The 27,172-nt window shown below is 37.9% G+C and overlaps 1 protein-coding gene across 13 annotated transcripts in view; it reads right to left on the bottom strand.

Moving 5' to 3' along the window:
* Positions 1 to 27,172, bottom strand: part of Cobl (cordon-bleu WH2 repeat protein) — a 287,464-nt gene that overhangs the window by 169,569 nt on the left and 90,723 nt on the right. For 7 of the 13 annotated variants that reach the window (XM_046451290.2, XM_058581944.1, XM_046451294.2 and 4 more), the window contains 3 exons: positions 24,701 to 24,745; positions 20,590 to 20,687; positions 16,335 to 16,409 (listed from right to left, as the gene is read on the bottom strand). In XM_046451290.2, coding sequence (XP_046307246.1) covers positions 16,335 to 16,409; positions 20,590 to 20,687; positions 24,701 to 24,745 — 218 coding nt within the window. The remainder of the gene's footprint in view (positions 1 to 16,334; positions 16,410 to 20,589; positions 20,688 to 24,700; positions 24,746 to 27,172) is intronic. The other 6 variants (XM_058581924.1, XM_058581948.1, XM_058581940.1 and 3 more) reach the window with 4 other exon arrangements.

Genomic DNA, 27,172 nt, shown 5'->3' with positions numbered 1-27,172 from the left:
TGCAAATCAAAACTACTCTAAGATACCATCTCACTCCAGTCAGAATGGCAGCTATTACGAAGACAAACAACAAGAAATATTGGCAAGGATGTGGGGAAAAAGGCACACTCAAATATTGCTGGTGGGACTGCAAATTGGTGCAGCCAATATGGAAAGCAGTATGGAGATTCCTTGGAAATCTGGGAATGGAACCACTATTTGACCCAGTTATCCCTCTCCTCGGACTATACCCAAAGGATTTAAAAACAGCACACTACAGGGACACAGCCACATCAATGTTTATAGCAGAACAATTCACAATAGCTAAACTGTGGAACCAACCTAGATGCCCTTCAATAGATGAATGGGTTAAAAAATGTGGTATATATGCACAATGGAATTTTACTCAGCAATAAAAGAGAATAAAATCATGGCATTTGCAGGTAAATGGATGGTGTCAGAGAAGATAATGCTAAGTGAAGTCAGCCAATCCCCAAAAAACAAATGCCAAATATTTTCTCTGATACAAGGAGGTTGACTCATAGTGGGGTAGGAAGGGGGAGCATGGGAGGAATAGATGAATTCTAGATAGGGCTGAGGGGTGGGAGGGAATGGGAGGGGGCAGGGGATTAATAAAGATGGTGGAATGTGATAGACATCATTACCCAAAGTACATGTATGAAGACACGAATTGGTGTCAACATAATTTATGTACAACCAGAGGTATGAAAAATTGTGCTGTATACATGTAATAAGAACTGTAATGCATTCCCTGTCATTTATTTTTAAAAAAATCAATAAAAAAAGGACTTAGTGAAAAAAAATAGAGTACCATGTCCAACAACAATAACAACAACAACAATGAAAGAAGCTACCAAGCTCTAAGACAAATGGAAAAATAATCATACCAGCAATATTTTATTAAAAGGGATATGTCTCAACTCCCTTGACAGAGATAGAACTTTGAATCATTTCTTCAAGAGAAGAAAGGGATATGTGGGCCTGGCTTTAGACAGGGCACAAAGACTCACACTGGGAGCCCAGTGGACATGCCTGGTCACCCCACCACCTGCTCATCAATGGATTTTACGTTCCACGGCCTGCCACCATTCCTTCACTCAGATGTATTGGCAAGATTTTTTTTAATGATCTGATATGGTTTAGTAACCCAACTCTGACTCATGTATCATGTGTTCTCAGGACAAAATATATTCTTATTCAGAAAGTCATAATTTTTAATGTGTATACTCTGCAACAATTCCATAAATATTTACACAGCATTAGAAGGAACTGCTGATCTAATATTGCAAGGCGGAAGACAACACCCAGGAGAGTTGCCTAGGCATTAAGATCAATAAGCAGACATGACAAGTGCTCCAGAAATAGCTGTTAATTTTCTGATTTAAGCGAGAATTTAAGAAGAGGGGCTCATTTTAACCAGAAGTCAAACAAAAATCAATTATTCTGCAAAACTAGGAAAGTCCTTATATTCACTTGTTTAATAGGTACCCTATCTTCTACCTCTCAGATAATCAAGGTATTTAGGTATTTTAGTAGGTGCCATGGCTTACTTTGTCCCATGAACAGTTTATCCTAGCTGCTCCAACACTTTCGTTTGCAGGCCTGACTGCATTTTTATAGAAATATTCTCTCCCAGCATCTCTTATTAGCACCTTTGCCAGATCAAAAGCTGTCAATTAATAGTTTAAGGATTCTCAAGTATTCCTTTGCTTTAGTTAAATCCACCGCTTTGGGCTTTCTCATAGGACTTTGTGGCTTCCTACAGCCCTGTTTTCTGTTGCTAAGGAAGAGTTGTCTAAAGCCAAAAATAATTCCAAAATTAAAGCAGTTTCTTATTCAAAGTAAATTAGCAGTGCTAATAGACTTGGAAACAGCATTTTTTTCCTCCTTGACATATGATTTTTTGTGGTGGATTCAGTGCCCTTTCAAGGGTAGAGGTTAGAAATGGTCCTAAGGGTATTTCTCTTTCTTATGCCTAGGAATAACTAGAATAAAGTAAAAATAAGAAGGAATCCAAGCTCTAAGTCTAAAGCAAATGAAAACATAATTTTCCCTATATTTACCTAAATAAATAATAATTCATCACTGAGATGCTGACTACAAATATATGCTCCTTAAATAACATTGCTGAAGATGTTTTGGCTGCTGCTGTGTTCAGCTAACAGCATGCTCCATTACCTAAATCCTCATAGACAAGCTTATATTCTCCTATAGAGCAAGTGAGCAGTAAGACTGCTATCAGCCAGTTCACTCAAATTGTTTCTTTAGTTTCTCCTCTTTCTTGTCTCAGGAAAATGAGGTGAAGAACAGTACAGGTAGACATGGCAAGAAGGCTATAGGGTCTTTTGCCCCATATAAGGGTAACATCAGTACTGTCAGCTGGTCATCCAATGTATTCTCCCTTTCTTTGATTCCAATATTGGTGTTTTTACATTGTGGACAGCCAAGTACTATAATCACCCAGGCTTCCTTGCAGCTCTACACAGCTATATTCTCTCCAGTAAAACATGGGTAGACAAAATATGCATGCAACTTCTAAACTGGTCAATACGAACTTCATAGGACATGGACATGTCCTTCCATGGTCAATTTTAAATGGCAGAAACAGATGTCCATGGTCATTTTAAAACCCTGTTTGTTGCAAAAAGATTAGTGCCTCCATTCCTGATGACTGTTGGGTGGTATGAAAGGAATCCAGAGCATCTAACCTAAGCCTCTGAATTTTGGGAACTTACTTGTTGGAAGCTTACCCTACCCTTATTAATAGGGTAGCCATTTAAGTGTTACAGATGTTAACATGATGGTGAAGGAAGACTGAAGAGAGAGCAGGGCTATAGTTTTAAGCTATCATCCTAGGTAGAAAGTCTGTGAAGGGTGATTGCTGGATCTGACAAGAACAGGTATAGATCAATGCATGTGACCCTCACTAAAACATATCATTTATAACCCCATTGTACTACTAGTATTTGCAGCATGTGAAGCATCAGTGGGCTAGCTTTATTAAAGCCACTGTGGAAGGCCAAGATGTAAAGGGGCTTTGGCTTCAAGAACCTCAGATAAAATGTGCCACACACTGTCATTGCTCATAGCTCCAGTGGAAGAGGTGTTATTCAAAAGGAAAGGTAGCAGAACCTGGGAATGATTGCATTTAAAGAAAACAACATCATCATGACTCAATAAAGGAACTAAAATGAAGCTTTTCCCTCCTCTGTCTCTACCCCATAAACTCTCTACGGGGAGTTGAGCACTCTTCTTCTCTTGAGAGTCAGCATCCTCATCATAAAGCAGGGCTGGGGCTCATGGGTGCCATTAGGGTCTGCCATCATTAGCACAGGTGGCTAGATCATCCAAAGCCCAATCTACATGTACAGAGATAGCTCATGGGGAACAATGGACATTGACAATTGCCCCAAAATACCCAATGGAACTAAGTATACTATCCCACCCTTTCCAATGAGGGAGTCACCATCACTCAAACTCTCTGCATTTAAAAGGTAAGAGTGTGGGCAACTGGGATAGATGCTTCAGCATTAATCAATATTTTCTAATTTTCATGTGTTGATCCTAACTTTGCTTAAACTCCTGGGAACTGTCTGTTTTAACATAGAATATAAAATATTAACAAACTGAATCAGAAATCAGTTCTCATTGACTGCATCCTGAACAGGACATGCCTGCATTTAATGGCTATTCATGAGCTCTCTACTCTTGTTTCCACACACTAAAATAGTTGATACAATCAGGAACATTACTGACACTAATCATTGCAGACCTTAAAGTCATTTCCTTTGTTTGCTACCAATAACTCCAATGTTTCAACAAAACCAGGCTGCAATAACCTCAGAAAGAAATAGCAGAGGTGGTTTCTGGCACAGCCAAATCATTGGTGATTACTGGAAAGAAATTAGAAGCTACTCTTTGCCAGTGTCATAAAATATACAATATTTAGAAAGCAGATAATTTCATTTGGTAGTAACAATTACAGCACAGTTAATATGTACCCTTGGCTTCATTTCTTCAGATTTTCATCACCCTTTCTCATTATATATTAAGGAAAACTCAGAAACCAGAGGGTAGCATGTTCAATAGAGTGTCATCCAAGTCAATCAATATTTGATTTAATAGAACCTAAACAGAAGACCACTATCTGTAATGACATGTAAGTCATACTAAGTTATTTAGAATTGACCTGAAGCATCTGTTCTAGGTCCCATTATACAGATTTCTGTATCATCAGTCATGAAAATGCCAACATTCTCATCTGCCAATCTCCACACAACCAATGGGATTCTCATTATACCAAGAAAGATCAGGAAAATTCAAATGCAAAAGAAAGTCTTTTTTTCTATAAACCATTGTACTTCCAAAGGAATAAACTTAACAATCATGGGCATTTATAATTGTCTCAGAGATACACACACAGTCACACACACACACACACACACACACACACACACACAATTTGCTGAAAATCATCTAGACCACATTAAGACAAAAATCCATTAGGGTCAAAAAAAAAATAACTACCAAAGACAATACACTTGGGAATTATCACTAGATGTTTTTTAGTTCAATCAGAATACTAGGACTGAAAAAATAAATAAATAAAACACACATGTAATATATATAAATATTATGTTCAAGCCAAGAATGCAAAATAATTCCTTTCTTACCCTTTTATTTTTCTTGTTTTCTTCTTCTTTTTTTTTTAAATTTTATCTCCCCACAATATCCAGGCAACAGGTATTGTCCATGTTTATCAAACTATCTCAGATGAAGCTCAGGATGACTCATCTGAAAAGTTCTTTCCTGAAAGCTCATCCATGTATCACCTCCACAAGGAGATATGAGGTTCCTGGGAGACATCTAGCAGGAAGCATCACCCAGAATTATTCAGCTTTATGGGAGGCCATCCTTCAAAGGAGTTATGCTCACCAGGTAATTATAGCCCCACAATATATCATCCAGAGGAGTGAATATTCTCAGTCAAGCACATAAGGGGATTATTCTCATTATGACATGAAAAAATTTTTCTTACACTTCTCACTCTAGATGTAGGGTCAAAAATTTAGCAGTAGCAAGTCATTTGTTCAGTCTATCTCTAGATATACATATTTACAATGTAGAGTCATAAAAAGTTGCCTTGCACACACTTGGGCAAACTCACACATGTGCACACACATACACCATGGACAAAATTAAGTGCATTAGGGTCAAAAGAGGATTGCTGAAGAACTGGAATTTTGCTTCTTAACCCTTTTCCTATCTCTTCCCTTTTTCACCTACAAGAGAAGCACAGATGCCCCTTAAGTTGGAGACCCCTGTAAGAGGCAAATCACTCCATCTGAATGCCAGCATAGACCTCATCTTCTCTGTCCAGAACTTCCTCTTTGTTTCTTACAAGGGAGCTGCTCTCTCCTCTGGCTCTGCTGGGCCCCCATGCCTTGATTCTTAGCAGCACCAGCTTGTATGCCCCAGAGCCCTGAGTCAGAGCTTTAATGAGGCTCAGTGATGTCTTGCATGTGGCATTTGAGCAGAACTGGGTGAGGCAATCCCTAGAGTGTCTTTCCTGAGGGCAGGGGCTGGGCTTAGCCCTCTCGGTGCTTCACATCCTCTAGCCCACAGAACCTCCTACAGAAGGAGATCAGTCTGTGTGCCCAGCAAGTGGCAATGGACCAGAAGCCAGGGAGAGGGAGTACAAGGGAAGAGCTGTGCCTAGCTATAGTAGAGGAGGCCCTCTGCTCTTCTCTTTCTGTACTTCTTGTCTCTTTTGCTTTCTTTTCCTTATTATTTCCTTCCTTCCTTCTTCTCCGCCTCTCCCTCCCTCCTTCCCTTATCTATTTTTTCCCTTAACATTAGTTGTTTTAATTCCATCAGTCAAGATTCAGACTTTAGAAAATTAATTATCATTTCAGGAAACCTATTTACCATACATCATGCTGACCACAGTTAACAATAATGTACTGTAAACCTGAACACTGCTGGGATACTACTTTTTAAATGCTCTGACCACAAAAAAAAAAAAAAAAAAAAGTGCATGAGGTAAGGGATATGTTAATTAGCTTGATTTAGCTCTTCCACATTGTATACCTTTAAGGAGACATGATGTTGGGCACAACAAATAGATATAATTTTTATTTGTCAATTAAAATAAATGTATCGCATGTGGTTAAATATACAAAATATTGTGTATTATATATGGACATAAATTCTTTTACCATATTTATTAAATTTTAAGATCCCAAAAAGGATCTTTACAAACAAGTACCTTAGCCTGTGCCTGCAATTCCAGTCACTTGGAGGCTGAGGCAGGAGAATCATAAGTTCAAAGCCAGCCTAGAGGACCCTATGTTCAATTCCCAGTACAGCCCTTCCCCAATGAAAAAAGTCCCACAACAATAACAAAATATCATGGTTATTACCCCTGAGGAAGAAGTAAGGAGAGAATAGGATCAGTTGGGCTTACAGAGACAGTATCAGCTGTATTTCTTAGAAATTAATAAAAAAAGATATGATGAAAACATCAACCTTTATTAACAAAAATATGACCATTTTTCTTTATTTTGCCCTTTTCTATGAATTAGAACTAGTGAAACTATGCAAAAAAAAAAAAAAGAAAGAAAGAAAAAAACCCTCAAGTGCAGCAGTATTTGAAGAGTAGAGTCCCCAGGGTAGAGGTGGGGCATTAGAGATCAGCAGCTCTCCTCACACATGCATTACCCACATACTGTAACCCCTGCTCAGCTACAAGAAAGACAAAAGAATGTCTATTAACATGGGGCACATTAAGATGGAAAAAGATATGACTTAACCTGAGAAAACAGAGCAATGGCCATGGTAGAGGCAGAAATAAGGCCCAAGGGAGCAGCAGAGAATAAAGGGCTAGGTCTGCAGGTGGTAAACATCCCAGAGGTACATCCCCTTTGAACCTGAGCCCTGAGCTCATGCACAATCATGAAGCAAATCCTGTTCTAATACCATAGAAAGTATGGGCTACAGGCTCAAGGATAGTCCTCAATTTCTTCCTACCCTGCTGCTAAGCCCAGGGAGAAAAAAGAAAACTGCCTTTGTCAGTTTCAGGAAGAATAAAATTCATTTTCTATGAAACACATTGTTATTTATCTGACTGTTACCATGGGGAGACAGGAAGAATGTCTGGCACGAGCTGGCTTCATGTACATGGCCCTGGACATTCGCAGCCATGTGATGGAACAAGGTAGCAAGAGGCCCAGCCATGGGGTGGATACTGAAAACCAGATGAACAAGGACATATCCGGGGGAGAGCCCCAGTGCAGAAGGCTCCATCTTATCATGGATTTCCTTTCTTAACAATCTAGTCCAAAGCAAAAGCCAAAAAGTGTAGGAGAATGGAGGACACCACAGTGGGAAGAGATGAGGTCTGAAAGGTGAGGAAGCCAGAGGAGGATCTGCCTTCCTGCAGCCAGCCAGGCTGGTGATGGCTCTAAGCTCTGGAGGACACAACTGGGCTTGCCTCTGGGCAACATCTGTCTTGCTACGAAAGGGGTGGAACAGGACCACAAGCCATAAGATCAGGGAGAAGGCTGAGGAGGCTGTGAAGACTGCACTGGGAGGCAAGCTGTCCAGAGGTCTGGGCAATGTGGCAGCAACAGGGCTGTGCCATGTGATAAGAGTACAGATGTTTCCTAATGGCAGTGGATGTGACTCAATGGATCACAGATGTCGAGGGAGACAAAAGAAGAAGCAAAAAGGTCTCCAAGCCTTTTGCCTAAGCATGGGAGATGGCAGAGGTACCATTTCCCAGAAGAAAAAGGATGCCCAGGGATTGGGAGCTATAATTTTCATCTCTTCCTTGTGTCTGAAGCAATTTAAACCAATCTGCATGAGGTAAGTAAGATTCTAGTTTTATACTCACCTATCAGAAAGCAGGGAGAAATCTATAAAGGAAATAAGGACATTAGAAATAACAGAGGGTTTTAAGAGAACACAGGGGAAACTGGTGTTTGAAGGGGACACTGTCTACCTCCAAAATCCCTAAAAATATGACATTTTCAGTCAAGAGGTTAAAAATATACATGTCTTTGCTTCACTTTGAGAGCTGGCAGGAATTGTCTGTAAAGTTCAGGCTCAAGTTACATACTATAGGCTGAGCACCTGATATAGTTCAGATCTGGAATATGCCATATAAGCCCATGTATTAAATACTTGATCCTCAGCTTGGTTTCATTGGGAGATTGTGGAAACTTCAGGAGGTGAGGACTAGTGGAAGAAAGTTAGCTCCCTGGGAGCATGCCCCTGATGGGAATATTAACACCCTGACCCCATACCATTTTTCTTTGCTCCCTGGCTGCCACGAGGTAAGCAGCTTCCTCAACATGTTCCCCCTTTAATAGACTACCTCATCACTACCCCCCCCAGTCAAGGGGTTAACCCACAAAATTCTGAAATATACAAAACTGTAAGCCAAAATAAATTTTCCTTTTTTTCCTGTTGATTATCAGGTATTTTGTTACAGTAACAGAAAGTGACTAACATAGCATCTCTAATCAGAAAATATGAAATATAAAATCTGCAACCTCTTGGGCATTGACATGATGTTCAAAATGTTTCAAATTTTGGAACATTTCAGATGCCAGACTTTTAAACTAGGGATTTGAAACATGTAAAGTCTACACAAATATTCCAAAGTATGAAAAACTGCAAAATCTAAAATGCTTCTGGCCTTAAGCATCTTGGATAAGGGAAACTAACCACTGTAAAATTTGAGTGCTTTCTGGAAAAAAATTATTGAAGCTTTAAACACAAAACCCTTCTCTTATGGTTTCCAGATTTGTCTAAGAAATGTATGATGTAAATATTTTAGGCACGCTACTGTCAATGGCCAAACAGGTATGCAAAGAACCTTGGGATAATTTTCCTGCATTGCATACTGAGGTCTATTTTCTTCTCATACTTTGGTAGGAGTTTTATATGCAAGGTGCTAGATTAGAAATGGAAACTTGAGCAAGTATCTTAAGGTACTGATGGCTGATGGCACAATTCTTGTCAAATGTATTATGTTAAAAGCCATTATAATGCCATACAATTTGATGCACTAATACCTTTGCAGGTTTTTTTTTTTTTTCCATAAATAGAACCTCCCAAAGAGGGGGAAAAGGCTTCTGGGACAAAGGTGGCCTTTCACATTACTTAAACCTAAGAAAAGAAGCCACAAGTGACAGGTAGAGATAAACCTTTACTGAATGCTCACCATAAGCTCATCTGGTGTTTCATGCTCATTTGGTATTGTTAAGTCCTCCTAAGGGCATTGGCAGTGAGGACCCTGAACTCATTGTTTAAATGTCTAAGATGAGGTTCTGAGAGATCATAGGGATGTGTGAGTGCTTAAGTCAGAATCCAATTTCAAGCAAACAAAACCAAAAGCCATGCTTTTCCTTTTTACACCTGTGTTGTTTTGTTGTTTGTTTGTAGTGCTGGGGATAAAAACCAGGGCCTCTATAAAAGTACTCTACCTCTGAGCTACACCCTCAGCTTTTCTTTTATGGAAGATCGATCATCCAGCCTTAACTATTAAGAGATCACAACAGATTGCAAATGACCTGAGATAAATTAGGAAAAGCACAACAGTATGCATGCCATCGTCGGTATGATATGAAGTCCAGATGTACATAATGAGAAAGGCTAGAAGTGACAAGAAATGGTGTTAACACCAGGCATTCAATATGATTCCTTCACTTGACTCTTAAAACTTTTCACATGCTGTTTATTTAATAATTTAAAATATGAATCACTTTCTAAAAGTACAAGCTATAGTTTTAAAGTAACTTTACAAAATTGATTTCTAACAAAAATGAGTTCTACCCCACAAGCATGTAGCTCAACCCTGGGGACATATTTTCTGGTTTTCAATTTGTGAACATTCCAAACACAAAGTGGATTTGAACTTAACCAGCCCTGAGCATCCTGAAGGGCTGTGCTGTGGAAACACTGACACCGTGTGGCAGAGTCTGCCCCATACATGCTGGAGACCAGTGCCTAATGGAACAGATAAAGGCTGTCCGGAATACATGGGACTCTGTGCAGCTAAAATGAGGGAATTTCCTTTACAATGTATTTTTAAATAACTTTTTATGAAACTGTCCCTTTACTACTGGGCTCCTGAGTGCCTGAGCCCAACATTGCAACAGCCTCCTTCAGAGTAATGGCTCCTGAGGGAGTGGAGGAACACTCCAATATGAACTCAAGAAATCTTATTAGGGCTTTTGATATGAAAATCACTTCTAAAGGAGAGACTCCTTCACGGTAGGGAATTGAGCACTGGGAAAACAGACTACTCCAAAACTTCATGAACAGGGTCAGCAGACAAAATGCCTCCAGTTTATTTTTATTTTTTAATTGAGGCAGTCATTTTTTTTAATCATTCATCAAAGGACTGTGAATTTATGGTAGCAAGTAAGACCATGTTATTTGATAAACCTCACATTAACAAATTTCAGATTGTTCATATTTAAAGAATTTGTTTTTAACCAAGGGATGGGCCCCATATTAGGTCAGTTACTTCCAGTGATTAATTTTTAGAAAAAGGCCCATTACAACTTGCTCAACAATGCCTGTTAATAACTGATACCCTAGTGAACATTTCCTTTCATGGATACAGAAAACAGAACTTCCTAGAAAATTTAAAATTCCAGAAAACTACTGGAAATTATTTGAAAGGTGAGTACATTTACTATGATACAAGCAACCTTTGATTAAGAAAATGAAGGTATATCTTGGAATAGACTAAACTTCATTTTCCAGGAAATTAACTTTTCCAGGGAAAATAGGATTACTTTGACCAGTGTAGACTAGGGTACATTTTTTAAAATGCAAATCTACTCTCTGATTATATACAATAAACCACTTAAACTTTTTCAAGAAAAAATAATTGAACAATAATGCCAGCAAATTTTAATAAACTCAGTCAATTTGACTCACCATTTCAGAATGTTTCCTATGGATGTTAGGTGAGTTATATAATTGCTAGTCCTTAAAACGAGCCTGCAGGGTGGAAATTATTTTGCAGATAGAGGAAAATGAAGATAGACAGGCTCCCCTGCTGGGCTGGAATCCCAAGGCTCAGCTTTCACACCCTTATTGCTTAGGCCTGCATTCAGCTTCCCCCAGGTGCTGCCTCTCTGCTCCTTAAAGGGGTTGTCTTAGAGGCTGAAACAGTTATCATGTTTGCCTAAAGGCACAGTTAGCCCAACAGCAGGGGGAGCCCCAGAGCAGCAAATAGTCATCACTGCAACTCTTCTTGTAAAGCACAGCCCTACTCTTTGTGGGTCTACAAGAAGGGGGAAATTCATAAGGAGAAGGAACTGGTTTACCTTTTATCACTGGATCTACACACTAGGAGTTAGTCTCACAGAGCACACAGTAGAGGGGTGGGGAGAAGAGTTGCCTCTGGACCCCTTAAAAGGGAGGATTTTGAAAGCTACTAAAGTTCCTATTGACTATGCCTGCTAATGCCTTCCCATTCTGAGTCCATTCAGGATGTACGGATCAAAAAAATCTGCATACTAGAAGTCAATAAAAATTTTTATAGAAACAACTAGTAGAGTGTTTTGGGGGGGCAGGTGTGGAATACCAGGGATTGAACTAGGGGCACTCGACCACTGAGCCACATCCCCAGCTTTATTTTATATTTTATTTAGAGCAAGGTCTCACTGAGTTGCTTAGTGCCTGGCTTTTACTGAGGCTAGCTTTGAACTTGGGATCCTCCTGTATCAGCCTCCAGAGCCGCTGGGATTATAGGTGTGTGCCACAGTGCTTGGCTAGAGGGCTTTAAGAACTGTTATATTTGAGCTTGGTGGAACACTCCTATAATCCATTAATTGGGAGGCTGAAGCAGGAAGATGGCAATTTCCAGAACAGCCTCAGCAACTTAGTGAGACTCTCTGTCTTAACATTAAAAATAAAAAGGCCTACGGAGGTAAAGTGCCCCTGGGGTTCAATCTATAGTACCACACACACAGAGGGGAAAACTTTTTTTTAAATAGAAAGAAAGGTTATATCATCAACACACTTGATAGAAGAGGAACATGGTAAACAAACATGTCAATGAACTGGATTAACCAATCAGCTTCTGGAAATGGAATTTTTCTGTCTATATAAGAAGATTAAATGAAATCATATAATGAGTGCCTAAACTAGGCAGGATTGGTATGGCAGTTAAGGTCAGAGCAGCTATCATTGTTTTATTACGTATAGTCCTTCCCTAAGTTTGAAATCATTAAATTCTTAGGTCCAAGCCAATGAATAATCTGCCACATTGAAGTTTCATTTATGGACTTTGACTTACAGAAGAGTCACACTTAATATTTCTAAATAGAAAAAAATGCATCCTAGAGCACATTCCATATCAGTGTATAATGATCTCCTGCCTCCTCTTTCATACTTCACAGTAGTTCAACCATGTGACTATACAATAGTTTAATCTACCAATCCCCTACTGATGAGGCAGTCATTTTATCTCTTATTATTATAATACTATAATAAATAATTTGTGCATGAATCATTTTAGATTTTTGCCAGTGAGTTTTTCTGACAGATTTTTAAATATAGAACTTCTCAGCCAATGAGTAAACCCATGTATAATATGGCTAGATATTGTCAAATTCCCCACTATAAATGTTATAGCATTTTGCATTATTCTCAGCAACATATATAAGGGTCCCATAGCTTAGTCAACAGAATTTATTGACAAACTTTTGGGGTTGCCAGTCTAATAGGAGATACTTGGAAGTTTATTATAGAGGTAATTAACATTCATCATTATGTGTAAATCTAAACATTTTTTATAGATCAATTTTTGTTTGTTTTCTCTGAATCTTTTGTTAATACCTATTTAGGGCAGGATGTCATCATCTTCTCTTTCTAAAAGCTACTCATCCTCTTAGCATTTGAATTTTTACTTTTAGAATACTATTTCTTCTTTCTCTTTCCCTCTGTCATTCAAGAAGATTTTTTTGTTCCTTTTCCCTCAAGTCTAATTTATCAATGTTTTTCCTTACCACATCTGGATTTTGAGTCCTATTAGGAAAATATTTCCCACTCTCAGTTTAGAGATGAATTAAGCTTTCTGCTTAGTAATATGCATGGTTTCAATCTGTACATTTAAATTTCTGATCCACTTGATTTTTTTCCTGGCATATTCTGTGAAAATATACAGTTTTATTTTTAATGGCTATTCAATGATCCCAACTTTATCTATTAATAAGTTCATTTCCCTCCACTGACTTGATATGCAGACTGATTTCTTTGTATACCATGTTTCTGTATGTAATTGTTGTTAGATTTTCCTATTCTATTGTTTTACTGCACTATCTACCCATTTTAATTAAGAAAGGCTTTAAAATCTATTCAAAAAAGCTAGTAAGGCTTATCCATCCCTCATGCTTTTCAGAGTTTTCCAGGCTAATTTTGCATGTTTATTATTCTAGTAAACTTTATAATCAATTTATTTAGTTCTAAAACAAAACCTCAGTGATATAATGATATTGAGTCATCCTAGCTAAAAGTGCAGTATAAGCCAGGCATGGTGGAACATGCCTGGAAACCCAGAGGCTCTGGAGGCTGAGACAGGACGATCACGAGTTCAAAGCCAGCCTCAGCAGAGGCAAGATGCTAAGCAACTCAGTGAAACCCTGTATCTGAATAAAATATAAAATAAGGCTGGGTGTCCCTGAGTTCAATACGGGTACCAAAAAAAAAAAAAAAGCAGCATGAGTTTCCATTTTGTGCAGTTCTATTGTTCTATATATTTGTAGAATTTTTTTATACTTTTTCTCATACTGTTTTGGATAATTCCTATAAAGTTTTTGCTTAGGTACTATCTATCTTTGTATCCATACATACATCCATTTATCCATGTCATGAATGTATTCTTCTGTTCTATGTGGCGGAGGGGGGGGGGGGGAAACAACTCACACAAATTAGCACTGCTCACTATAAAATTTATGATGACATTCATTTCTGTAGAAAAAGTTATAATACTTGGTTACATTATAATAGCCAAAAGGTACCAGATGCCAAGTCCTTCAATGAAATTAAATAGATTCCCTACTGAAACACAAGAAGTTTGTAGAGTATCTGAAATACTGAAAAGTTTTCCAACAGTTCTTGGATGAAATTGAGGATAATGAAAAACAAGCCCTACACACTAATGAGTCAAAGAGCATATCAAATCATCCTCAAATCAATTTAAGTCTGTTTTATAGCAGAGAAAACAGCATTTCTTGGTGTGATTAGTTCAGGAAAAGAAGTGCTTAAGATTACACCTAAAAAAGCCAGTGAGAAGGCTGAGGCAGGAGGCTCCAAAGTTTGAAGCCAGCCTCAGCAACTTAACAAGACCCTGTCTGAAATTTAAAAATTGAAAGAGCTAGGGATGTAGCACCCCTGGGTTCAATCCCCAGTAGGTTAAAAAAAAGGGGGGAGGAGGAGGAGGAAGAAAGAAAAGGAAGAGATTTTCTTTACAAGCTTTCATTCACGCTGATATGGGTTCCCATGGAAAAGGTCATGAACACATCTATGTACAGCTGCTCAATGCACGGGCTCAAGATAGGCCTTTATTTCCAGTACATACATTAAATCCTTAAGACTGAAAACATTCACCAACAAGATTGATTGTAACGAAAACTCAGGTCTAATTTTCCCACAGTGCATTAAAATGAGGCCAATAGAAGTTTAGGGGAAATGACATTAAATGCAAAGCATTAAATTAATGTGCAAGGAAATTATATCAACAAACCTTCTGGATGCAAAGTAAGATCACTTATCATAGGTACATCTTAGTAACTTACATTTAAAAGCATAATTAGACTTTTGGGAACCAAAGTAAATTTGACCTTTTTTTTTTGGTCCAACAAAATGGGCTTATTTTCCCAATTAGCTTATGTGACAGAGATTTTCCATAAACTGAATGAGTTTAATCTGATTAACCCAACATTTTGTTAAATATAAATCCAAGCTCTTGACAAAAACAGATTCCCAGTTTAAAATAACAATTTAAAAAATCATTAAAACACACGTATTTGCAAAAATTAGTAAAAGCTAACAAAATTACAAAATTACTGATGAAATATATGGTTCAGAAAGTATCTATTAGCAAAAGAACAATGAGTATAATGATCATCAGAGAAGTCTTGATACTGTATTTTTTTCATATACCTCCCAGAACTCAATAATTCCAAATCTTGGCTAATGACAAATTTTAAAGACAACTACACATGGCTAGGAGAACATTAAAAATAATTTTGATCACAGAGCACTTTGCTTTTGGTCTATTATCTTGAAAGACTCCAAAAGAATTGAAATGTACTGACATAACAAAACTTTTCCATTTTCATACACTATTTACATAAAATGTTCCTGGAGCTTATATCAATAAAACTGAAAGGAGAAATAGAATTAATGTTGAGCCTTTCCAGTTTTATTAATATATCCTGTTCATCAATAAATGGAATAAATAAAAAACCGTAATTTTATTAAGAAACATCTTTTCAAGAAAAATTTACTTTGTGTTTAACAATTATGTATCAACAAATATATTTAGAATGTTTTAATTTACTTTACAATTGTTAAAAGAACTTAATCCAGAAAAAATATTTTATAGATTTATGATGGGGGAATGACAAAATTTAATTTAGATTTTTTATATCATGTTTTATTTCAAGTCTCTATAAAAGATTTTTGAGTGTAAAATGTATGTTGAATAGAATAAAATTTGACAAGGGCTGATGTGGAAATGTGAAAAATAAACTAATAATGCAAAATTTTATTCTGATATGGAAAAGTTTGTTCAGGTAACTTTTAATGGGAAAATATCTAACTTTAATTAGATATGTATAAAATGTCAAAATTTATAAAATATCATGAATTATATTCTTTCAAGTATTTAAAATTACAAGGAAGTTTTTTTATATGCCAAATTTCAATTATGAGGGCATAGCCACTTTAAAAATATTCTTTGAGAAAAACAGGACTGTGTGGCTTTCTATACCATCAGGCTACTTCTGATAATGCATGAAAATAATTTCAGAAAGTATAAATTCAATTAACCTAGTGAGGGATACTCTTGATCCTGCTGATAGGGAAAGAGAAGAAGAGAAACTAAAATACTCTACGTTTTCCAAAAATAGCGTGGGCAACTAAGAAAGAAGCTATATGCTGCTTTGTGAATCTATCAGACCACAAAAGTCAAGCCAAATGAAACCAAAGTAGTCTGTAATTGCATTGTCTGGAAGGCAGTGCAAAGCAAGGAGAAAGAAGTTCCATTGGGTTAGCAGAGGCACTTGCTGGCTGTTAGTACTTACATTCATGCCCCTTCCTGAAGCCAACTTCGAGGTGTCCTCATCGCTGTCAGGGCCTGACTGCCCAAGCTGCTCAGCCTGGAATACAGATAAGCATCCCACCATCAACTCCAGGTGGAAGTAAGTTCGAACAAAAAGCAAAGCCCTCCATAGCAATCATGGAGGCCAAAAAGGCCAGTGAGGCCCCAATTCCAAGCTTCAGAGTCTGCATTTGTGGTAGTAATCCAAGCCACTTCCTTCACCTTTTAAACTTGAAAACTGTTTTAAAACAACTCCTAACCACAGGGCTCCCGGATTTGAAAAATCACAATTTTTAAACCCAAAACTCATAAAAACATGTTTTCTTTCTATTTCGCCAAGCATCTCCTTTAACTTTTAAAATATGCAATTTTCAAACAGTAGTGGGCTTGAACTGATGGAATTATCTAGGCAAAGCAATTAATTAATTACATTTTTAGGATTTCAAAGTTTTAATGTCTGCATAGCTAATAGAAAAGACATGAATAAGTCACCAAATATATCAGTCCTTATCGACAAAATGCAGATGATAATACACCATTGGCCATATAATCACCTGGGGTATAACTGCAAAATTCAATCTCCAGGCCTGAACCTGGCCTCCCACATGAGAATCTTTGGGGACAAAACCCAAGAATACAATTTTCACGATAGGTCTTAAACAGCCTCTGAAGTACTTTTGAACCATTGGTTTAGGAGAATAAATAATGTCAAAAATGACAAAACTCTGGGCTGGGGATGTGGATCAAGCGGTAGCGCGCTCGCCTGGCATGCGCACGGGGTGCTGGGTTCGATCCTCAGCACCACATTATAAAAAAAAAAAAAAGTTGTGTCCACCGAAAAATAATAAAAATATTTTTAAAAATGACAAAATTCTCATGCTTTAAACATATTAAAACACAAAATTTCAAAACAAAAAAATATGTTTGCCCTCATTTGTCCCCAAATTATGTCCCTTCAAGTATATTCTTTACTGAGATTTTACACACACACACACACACACACACACATATTCATACACACACACACATTCATACACATTCCCAACACCCACACAGGTATGTATTTTTTTTTCCTTAAAGGTGATAGCAAATGTCACTTTAGTTTTAAATGTTCTGATAATTCTCCAAGAGTTTGTTCATTATTAAGTCACATGCAGATTATGTGGCATCACAGGATTTTAGAAATCTGTCTTTTCTATTGTGGTAGTAGAGGTGGAACCCAAGGCCTCAAACAGGCTAGGCAAGTACTCTTCCACTAAGCAATACCCCCAGCCCTTAGAAATAATTTCTAAATCTATTTACTCCAAAGTCTTTTTATTATTGAAGACACTGAAACCTATATTTGTTAAGGACTGTACAATGTAAATAGAAGTTATTAGCAAGGATTATGGAAAGTCAGGCCTGGGTTTAACTTTCAATGTTTATGAATTCTGACAATTATGAGTACTGTTATTAGATTTACATCATACATAAAGAAATTGCTTAACCTTAGTTTGTTCACCCACATAATGCAACTGATAATACCTTTTTCATCAAGTTCCTAGGGGATGAGGTTATATTTAGCACCAAATCTCAAACAATAAAAATGGAGAAAAACAAGGAGTTAAGAAGTTTAGCACAAAACTTTTTTTGTTTTAAGTTAACCATAAAAAAACCACACAGAACAAATAATCCAATCATGACAAGACTGAAAAAGGGATGCCTAGGTAAAATAAAATTAAGAGAAAGTTATAAATGAAAGATGAAGTATGAAGGAAATAAAAAATAATTTTACTAAGTCCAAAACAGAGGAAAGATAGGTATGACATAAAGAAAATCCCCTTATAATGAGCAGACTAGACTTGCTGGGGTCTACCAGGAACCCCTTATGAACTCCCAGAAGCCATGTTAGTTGATCTCCAAGTCTCCAGCTCTTTAAACTCTTATTGTGCCAAAACAAAAGTATTCCTATATCTTTGACTTGCTTTGCTCCTAGTTCATCTCTCAGAAAGAAGAAAATGCAGAATGAGTGTTTGGTATCTCAGTATGAGGAATGAGGATAGGGAGGGGTTTACTGTGAAGTGGTAATGTGAAGACCAAGGAGGACACTGAATATAGTATAAGCAAATCTCTCACAACAGTTTTAGAAACACCAATAAACTTCATGAAGTGATGGAAAATGTAAACACAAAATTCTGATTCTGCAACTTCAAGTAATTCTGAAAGGAAAGGAAAAGAGGTCAGGAGGGCAGAGAGAGGAGAGGGAAGCATTGAAAAGAGGGAAGGAGGGAATGAGAGAGAGAGGAGTAGGGAGGGAAAAAGAGAAGGAAAAGAGAGAAATGCTCAAGGCTCAGAGATCTTACATAGAAAGATACACATCGAATACAAATTTTCAAAGGACACACAGGAAAAAGGGAAGAAGCACATATTATGGGTGGTAAACACAAGGGAATAACAAAACTACTACCAAAGCATCAGGTAGATGAAGAACCAAAAGCTGAGGTTTTAAGAAGGTCTAAAGACAGGAGGTCTCAGCTGGCTCAGCCTGGGTTTCACCACACCTTCCCCTTCAAACTACTCCTTCCTAACTTCCAATCTCCCATTTCCTAACAACCACCACCAGCGGGGAGGGGTTGCCTGGCTTCTGGTCAAAGACCTGCCCCTAACCCTGGGACCCTGAGCAAGCTATACTACTTCTTTGAACTTGAGCATCCTCATCAGCAAGCCCGGGGTGAATCATAGTTCCAACTCCTCAGGTTTCTGATGGTCAGGAAGTGAGATGTGCAGCCTCAGCCACAGATGCAAAGGAGTACAGATCTCCTCAATGGCCAGAAGGCACCTGAATGAATGTGAGCTTTTTTTGTCACCTCTTCCAAGTACACTGATGGAGGACACTTTCCAGCTAAGCTGACGGTATCAAGGCCTACCATTCAATGCAACAACTTTAGTTGGGGGGTAGGGGGTGTCTAACTGGATATTAGTAAAATATGCCTATAAACAAATATAATAGGGATAATAAGTATGTTCTTTTCTGAAAGTTAGTTAGATGGTTTTGAGACTCTTATAACTGATTAGAAAGAAAATCTTCATTTTTACTCTTTGAACTATGATTTAATGCTATAACATTTGATCTGAAATATGACTTTCAAGACTTATTTAAGAAATAATAACAAGATTCTTAAATTAACTTCTCATGTGGTATAGTCCCAAATTATATAATGAAGACCAAATACCACCTAAAAATCTAATCAAAAGCAAACAGTCTAGTTTGACAAGGGACTCGGTTACAAAGTGGCCTTAACGCTAGCTCTTAGATACCTCACATGCTAAGTTTCGATGCTATAACTTATTTGAAGGAATATTTACCATTGTGTTTCAACTGAACTAAGATGTGCATTCATTCATTCACCCATCCTAAGGTATGTACTGTGCTTCAACCGCACACCAGGTCAGAGTATATACCTGGCAGGAGAAGGGCTCACAGCCTGGCCTCAGGCCCACAGGTTTCTTGTTCCACTAGTGAGTGAAACATCTTCCTTCTAGATACCTAACTGCTTTAGAGATCAAGTGTAGAAGCACAAAGCCACTCATTCCACACATTCCTTTTACTTGAAGGAATTAATATTCCTAAATATGATTATTTTTAAAAATCATAAGATAGGTTCAGTATGAGTGAGGTAGAAATTCAGGAATACAGAAAAAGAAAGGCATACTGAGTCTCAAAAAAGAAGTATCCATAACCCTTACAAAAACCCATGAACTGTCAAAATGTAAAATAAGAAAGCAGGTGAGCAACCCAACTCAAATCCTTAATCCATGACCTAGGCTCCTGTCCTTGCCTGCAAAATGTAACATGCCAGGAGGGCGATACATAAACACAGGAAACACTGGCACAAAATTATGTAGACTCCACTTCTAGTTCAGCCCCTATCCATTGTTCCTCTATAATTATTAACACCCTACAACAAGGGTGTGCTGCTTCTCACTTTGGAGATTGTCCCCATTATCTCTTGAATATGTATTCCTTGCTTTTTACTATAAAGACAGCCCATATTCCCCTCTTAATATTTATCTCCTTTCCTAAATAAATGTGTCTGTGTCTTGGACTGGCACATTCAGAAATTCTTTTCTGTAACATATGCCAAGGACCCCATTTGTCTTGAGTTGAGGTCCCATCTCTGGAAAGAACTCTTGTGACATAAGCATCTTCAGACACTGTTTTACATTATGCAAAGTCATGTGCATATGCAATCCATTACCTTGCTACTGCTTCTTTTATTAACTTTGAAAAATCCCAGAAATTTTTTCTTCTCTTTATCTGTCTCATCATTGCCAAGTGATGATTTTCTAAATGTTTCTGGGGGGGGAAAAAAGACATACTAAGTTATTTTTCAACATTTGAAATAAGAGATTAAATACTTTAAAAAACCTTAAGTAAATCCTTTATTCTTAAGCTGTTAGATCTTCTACAGGGGTAAATCACCAACTCTTTCTTGGAGCCACATCAAAGCTCTAAGACCAATTTAGGAAAGCATTTAAAGGTCTTACATATTTTTTTTGAGGTAGAATTGTCTCTGGTATGCTTAGACCCTTCTGGATACTAAAAAGTAAGTAAGTAAATCAACAAAAATAGGGAAGTGCTATCAATAGAAAGCTAATATGAAGCATAAATGTAATTTTATGTTTGCTAGTAGCAGCATTAAAAACGATGAAATTAATTTTCACTATACATTCATTTGATTTAATATATATAAAATATTATTTTTCACATAATGAATATCAAAGCTACTGATATTTTACATTTCTTTTGATGTAATCCAGTGTTTGCCTCAGGATGATAGTACATCTCTGCTTGAACTGACCACCTTGAAGTGTCCAAGAGTCACATGTGGCCTGTGGCTGCCCAATTAACCAGCACAGCTCCAAAGACTATGCCTTTAGTGTAAAACATCTGCTTTAAGAACCATCAGTGAGGTAAAAATGCTAACCAAAAATAAATACAGAGTCTTCCTGTTCATTTCTAGAACATGGAATACCAGTGATAGTTTACCCAGGTGGTATTTGAAACAATCACATCAGATCTCCAGGACCCTCATTTCCAGATTTTCTTTCCACTGTTGTAGTCAGAACATTTTCCTTTTAAGCTACATTCCCTAGTAAACCAATTGTTTTCTTCATCTTCTTTTACTTAATTTATTTAGTGATTAATTGATTGTTGAGCTCTAAGCCCTTGATCTCTCTTTCTGGTGTTTTCTTCCTCAGGATTTTTAGAGCTAGGATGGGCTCTTTTTTAGCTATAGAAGAGGACAATAAAGCCTAGACTTGGCAGGCAGCAGATCAGCAATCAAGGGTGGTTCTCATGAGGCAGGACAAGAGGCATCAGCATCACAGAAACCTGTGAGAGATAAAATCCTCAGGCCCGTTCCAGACATCCAGAATCAGAAACTCTGGGAGAGTTTCCAACACTGTTTAAAAAACACCAAAGTGAGCTCTGAGGGACACCTGAAAAGTCAGTGTAAAGGTACAGAGACATACTTGTGAAGCACAACTGGACAAACGGTTTAGTCTCTCCAAGCCTCAGTTTATTCATCTGCAGGTTGGGGGTAACTATGCTCATCATGAGGAACTGTGTTAGTCACTAGCATACACAGCTCTATCTCGACTACTGATTATTATCACTCACTGATTTGCTTGCAAAGGCTATTCTATGGCTGTGCCACTTATTCATCCATTCTTCTCTTCCAAGGCATACAGACATGACAATATGAGGGAAAACTAAGGTGTTCCTGAAGGATAAAAAGATGAATTTTCCCATATCACTGCCAACTGCTAGACAGCAAGACCTCTAATCCACTAGTGGAAAAATCATGGACTGGGATATTACATACCTACCACCAGTATATCAGCCAACCCAAACATGGTAAACATTCATTAACTTCTTTATCTGCTAATATATAATTTCATATTTGAGTTAGAGAAGAGACATAAAAGTAGGTGCATTAATAAAATATGCATGACCATTAAGGCCATCTACCCAACGAAGCAGAAACCAAGTGTACATGTTCTTTAAACCAATCTGTAGAGAACAATGGCTCCTGTTTAGCTCACCAGGGTCAGGGATCTGTATTACATGCAAGGCTCTAACCAAGGAGATTAGTGGGCAGCACATCATGCAACATCCAAACCAGAGGACCCATATCACAAGATGCAACTACACAGACCGATGCATGTGCACACACACACTTGAAGGTCACACAAAAACCTTTTACTAAGGTTACAGTAAAAGATAAATTAGCTATTAAGATAAAACATACCATAGAGTAATACCATACCTAAACTACAGCATAAATTAATATGTATATTTCTAGTCTATATGGTTTCTACAATTGAATGATGTGTGACATGGATATATTAAAATGTATGATAATGTAGTACCCAAAAATGAAATGAGAATGTGTTACTAGCACACAGGCCATATTACACCAACCACAAAAATAATAAGACTAGGAGCTGGGGTTGTGGTTCAGTGGCAGAGTGCTTGCCTAGCAAGTGTTAGGCACTATGTTCAATCTTCAGCACCACATAAAAACAAATAAATAAAGGTATTATGTTCATCTACAACTAAAAACAAAATTTTTTTTAAATAGACCAGTCCAGAAAACTGCAATGAAATTGAACCTCTTGTTTCTATCCCTGAACAGGAATAGTGGCTGGTCACAAGACTGTGGTAGCTTGGCTCCAGAACTGAGACTGGGGAGGCACATATCAAGCTGTTAGAGCCTATGGATACGTGAATGTGGCAGGGGCTCAAAACTCAGAGTCCTGAGCTGGGATCTAGAGCACACAGTCTATTTTTAGAGCACAGGCTCCTGAGAAACCCCTGAGGCTCAGGAGTCATGGAAGAAGGGTCAGTTTAGAGCAAAGCAAGAGAACTCAGGACTTACATCAGGCAGAATATCTACAGGAAGCTATGCTGTCAGAACAGCATAAACAACAAATACATAGTTCAGCCTGGAGAACATACACATTTAAGACCTAGAATCCACAGTTTCCAAGGGTGATCATTTGAGCATAAAATTTATTTTGTTTGAATGTAGTCTATTTTATAAGAAATTAAACATCAATAAAAGTATTTTGCAGGGATCATATTTAATTTATAAGAAAGTACTTCCTGTTTGGAAGCACTAAAATTATTTCAGGAAATGATAAAGAGGAACTGAGGGGTACAAGGGGTATAGAAAACTGAAGGAACTCTGAAAGACCAATTAGTCCAAATCATTCATTTGTCAAGAAGAGAACATAAAATCAGGGCAGTTCAGTGGCCAGAAAACAAGACTACTGAGCAGCACATGGAAAAGGAAGACCCATGGGCATTCTAAGTTTCAGCCACATCATTAGGCTACCTGCACTCAGGGTAATAAAGAAAAAGCCCTTCAGTTCACCTTATCCCAATCCTTAGTCAGTCCAAACCCCCAAGTAGAATCATTCAATAACAACTCCTGCATTCATATATGTGAGTGTCCTGCTCACAACAACTGCTTTTTCATGGTGTTTCTTAACAAAGAATGCTTATCTTTTTAACCTCCTTCTGTATTATTGATGAAGTACATCAATTACATATCAGAACATCAAGGATGTCTCCAGACCAACGCTGAGTTTCTTTCAAAAAGTTTTATTTCTGGAAATAAAATCTACTGTCAAGTACTGTAACAAGCATGGAAAAAATTCTGTAGAATGCAAAGAGCCTGGGATTCTAACAAACTTTTTGCATGAATATATAAATATATGTATAACTATATATATTTGTTCAAGAAAATACCATATATATGCATATGTATATGTTTAGTATGTATGTGTGTATGTATGTGTAAAAAGAGGTGGAGAAAGAAAAAAGATTTCTAAGAAATAGGTGTCAAAATACATGCTAAATCTGGACTAATCATTTGCATAGTTGCTATAATAGCTAAAGTTAATACTGAGAATTCTGCTGCATGCAGGATGGTCCTGGAGGACAGGTAAGCTCATAGATAATACAGGCAAGCAGAAATAAAAATACATCAGTGCTCTTTTAGCACCTATCACTTCTGCTCTGACCTGAAGTTGTGGGCAATAGAATGTGCTACAACATCCTCCCTCATTACTTACCAATTAGAGGCTCACAGCAAATTCTCACACAAGGGACATTCTTCTCTGAACTAACCAGGGAACAAAGAAATCAAACCATAACCTTGTGTCAACCAGGCAAGACTCACATCCCCAGAGGTGTTGCAAGCCATACTCATTTCCTTCAAGTCTCACACAAAAACATCACCTCCATGCATCTTCCTAGCCCAGAGCCATGCAAAGTGCAGCCCTGCAGGCTCACTGTACCTCTGAAACTCAGGGAAGGCTCGGACTGAGTTTTGGTCAGAAGAACTAGAAAAGGCAGGCAAGAGAAAGTGAGGACCAGCTTGTAGACCTGAGCTACACCCTACAGAGCCCTGGCCTCTCCTAAAGCCTTGGATGGACTTACACATGTGCATGTGGCAGTGTCAAGGCCTGATGTGAGAATGGTGCCTGCCTCTCCAGGTCTGTCCTCCCAAGGACCTGCAGCTGTGCAGGCTGCTTGGCCTACTTGTGGACCTAGGTGGCAGCAAAGCCTCAGGCTTTTTCAAGATACCACTGCCTGGGATTCCAGAGGGCAGGCTTTTGCCAGCAGAGTCGCTCTTCCTTCCCACACCAGCTGTCCTCTGGGATCTCCAGCATTTGCAGGGCTAGGGAGGAGCAGGTGGCCATCCTGAGTGTAAATTAAGAGAGACAAAGGAGAGGCTGCTCCATCAGGCCCTGGAAGTCCTTCCAGTTCAGCTACAAAATAGAAAGGGAACCTCAGGGACCCCTCTGGAAGACTTTCTTTTCTTTTAAGATATCAGATGGTTAATAGAAAGATGTGAAAGCTTGTGGCAGGGATGATTATCAAGCACTGACAACTAGCCTAATCTAGGTTAAAGGAAATCAACCTGGTCATGGGGTTGGAGCATGTCTTTCCCATGAGCTGGGGAAATGAGAGTAGGATTTGGGGGTTTAAGAGCAGCTAGTTCCCTCAAAGACAGAGGTGCTTCAAAATCCAAGTTGGTTGCACCATGTGTCCTGATGCCTGGCCCTGCCTGTGAATCACAAAACACAAAATCACAAGGTGTTAGCCTGCTGACACATTGGAGGGCTTTGACTCTCATGTGCAGATATTCACGGGCCTGCTGGGTCCTCTGCTTAACAGAAAAGCAGATTTTGTATGACTTTTTTAGTAACCATATTCTATACCTTTCAAGATGTATCCAACTGTGGGAATATAATGGAAACACTCATTTGTGAAACCCTTTTGCTTTTAGCTTCCTAAATGTAGCTTTTTCCATTTACTTTTCTTTTTTTTTTCTTTCTTTCTTATCTTACCAAATGAAAGCCCTGTTTTCAAAGAGTCACATAAACCAAAATAAAATAAAGCAGATATATCCAGACAAATATACACACAGTAACCCAGTCTGTGTGGCTGATGCTGAAGTATTACTGTCTGTTTTAAAAAGATACTGGACAGCTTAGCATGTGCGAGGCTCTGGCTTCAATCCCAACACCATAAAAAAAAAAAAAAAATACTGGACAAAACACAAGACCATTATTCTCAAATGTCATAGTAGTATTTTTTAAGGGAATAAATAGCCCATGTATTTTATACCCTATGTGACCAAAACCCTCTCTTAACTGTCAAATAAGACCCAAGGACTCAGAAGCTAGGCTGATTTGGGAGGAGGTATAAACTGGAGAGGAATCCCACTTATGACCATTGATTTCACAATACCTTTAGCAATAAGAAGTAGTACAGGGGGGATTTGTGGATTTGCTTTTTCTTTTTTTCCTGGGGTGGGGTGGGGTGTAGGGTGGGTGGGTTGGTCCTGGGGATTGAACCTAAGGTTCAATCTTTACTGCTGAGCTACTTTTCTAACCCTTATTATTTAGTTTTTGAGACAGGGCCCTACTGAGTTGCTGAGGATCTCACTAAGTTGTCGAGGCTAGCCTTGAACTTAGGGTCCTCTTGCCTCAGCTTCTCAGACATGAACCACTGTGCCCAGCTGAAAAAACAAACAAACAAACAAACAAAAAGCAGAAACCATTTTTACTGAAAGAAATAAGGGAAAAAAAAGGTATAGAAAAAAAAAGAACAAATCATGAAAAGCTTTATTATACATCTATTTTAAAAGTCTAGCCTACTTAATATTTTTGGAACAAATAAAATGGCCATCAATTATCAAATGAGGCTCATTAAAACAGAAAAACAGAAACTTTAATGAAGTTCATTTTAAAAATTGTAGGGTCAAGAATTATAAATTATCTTTTTGCCTGAGAGTGGTTTAGCTACATAGTCAGCTCTTTATATCAATCAGAAAAATCTGCTTACATAATATATTTATGTCTGTACCAACAGCAACCTAGGGACTGCCAATCACCAATGGCTCTAATTGTGACTCATGCTAAGGTACCAAAATGACATCACAGTAAGATATCTGGCAATGAGGGTAAGGAATCTAAGAGGGTACCTAAAGCTGTCTTCAGGAATTGATCTCATGGACTGTAATTTGGTCAGTTTAAGAGAATAGCTAAATGCATTTTGATACTGGTCTTGATATAAGCACTGTTTGAAATCTGGGAGCAGCAATGAAAACTGAAAAGAAAAATCAACACTATGTTTATGTGGTTTTTGCAGGGTTAGAGCACCTGTTTATGCTTTAACTTATGCTGACATTCACAAAGAGACAGAACGTAAAAGTTGTAACTGGGAGGAAAGAGGCATAATCACAGTGGAGGGGAATAAAA

Source organism: Marmota monax, unplaced genomic scaffold, assembly GCF_021218885.2.
Source record: "Marmota monax isolate L192 unplaced genomic scaffold, Marmota_monax_Labrador192_F-V1.1 WCK01_AAM20220418_F8-fsc00430, whole genome shotgun sequence".
Classification (NCBI taxonomy): Eukaryota; Metazoa; Chordata; class Mammalia; order Rodentia; family Sciuridae; genus Marmota; species Marmota monax.
The sequence above is the reverse complement of the archived record's forward strand: the minus strand, read 5'-3'. Positions and strand labels throughout refer to the sequence as shown.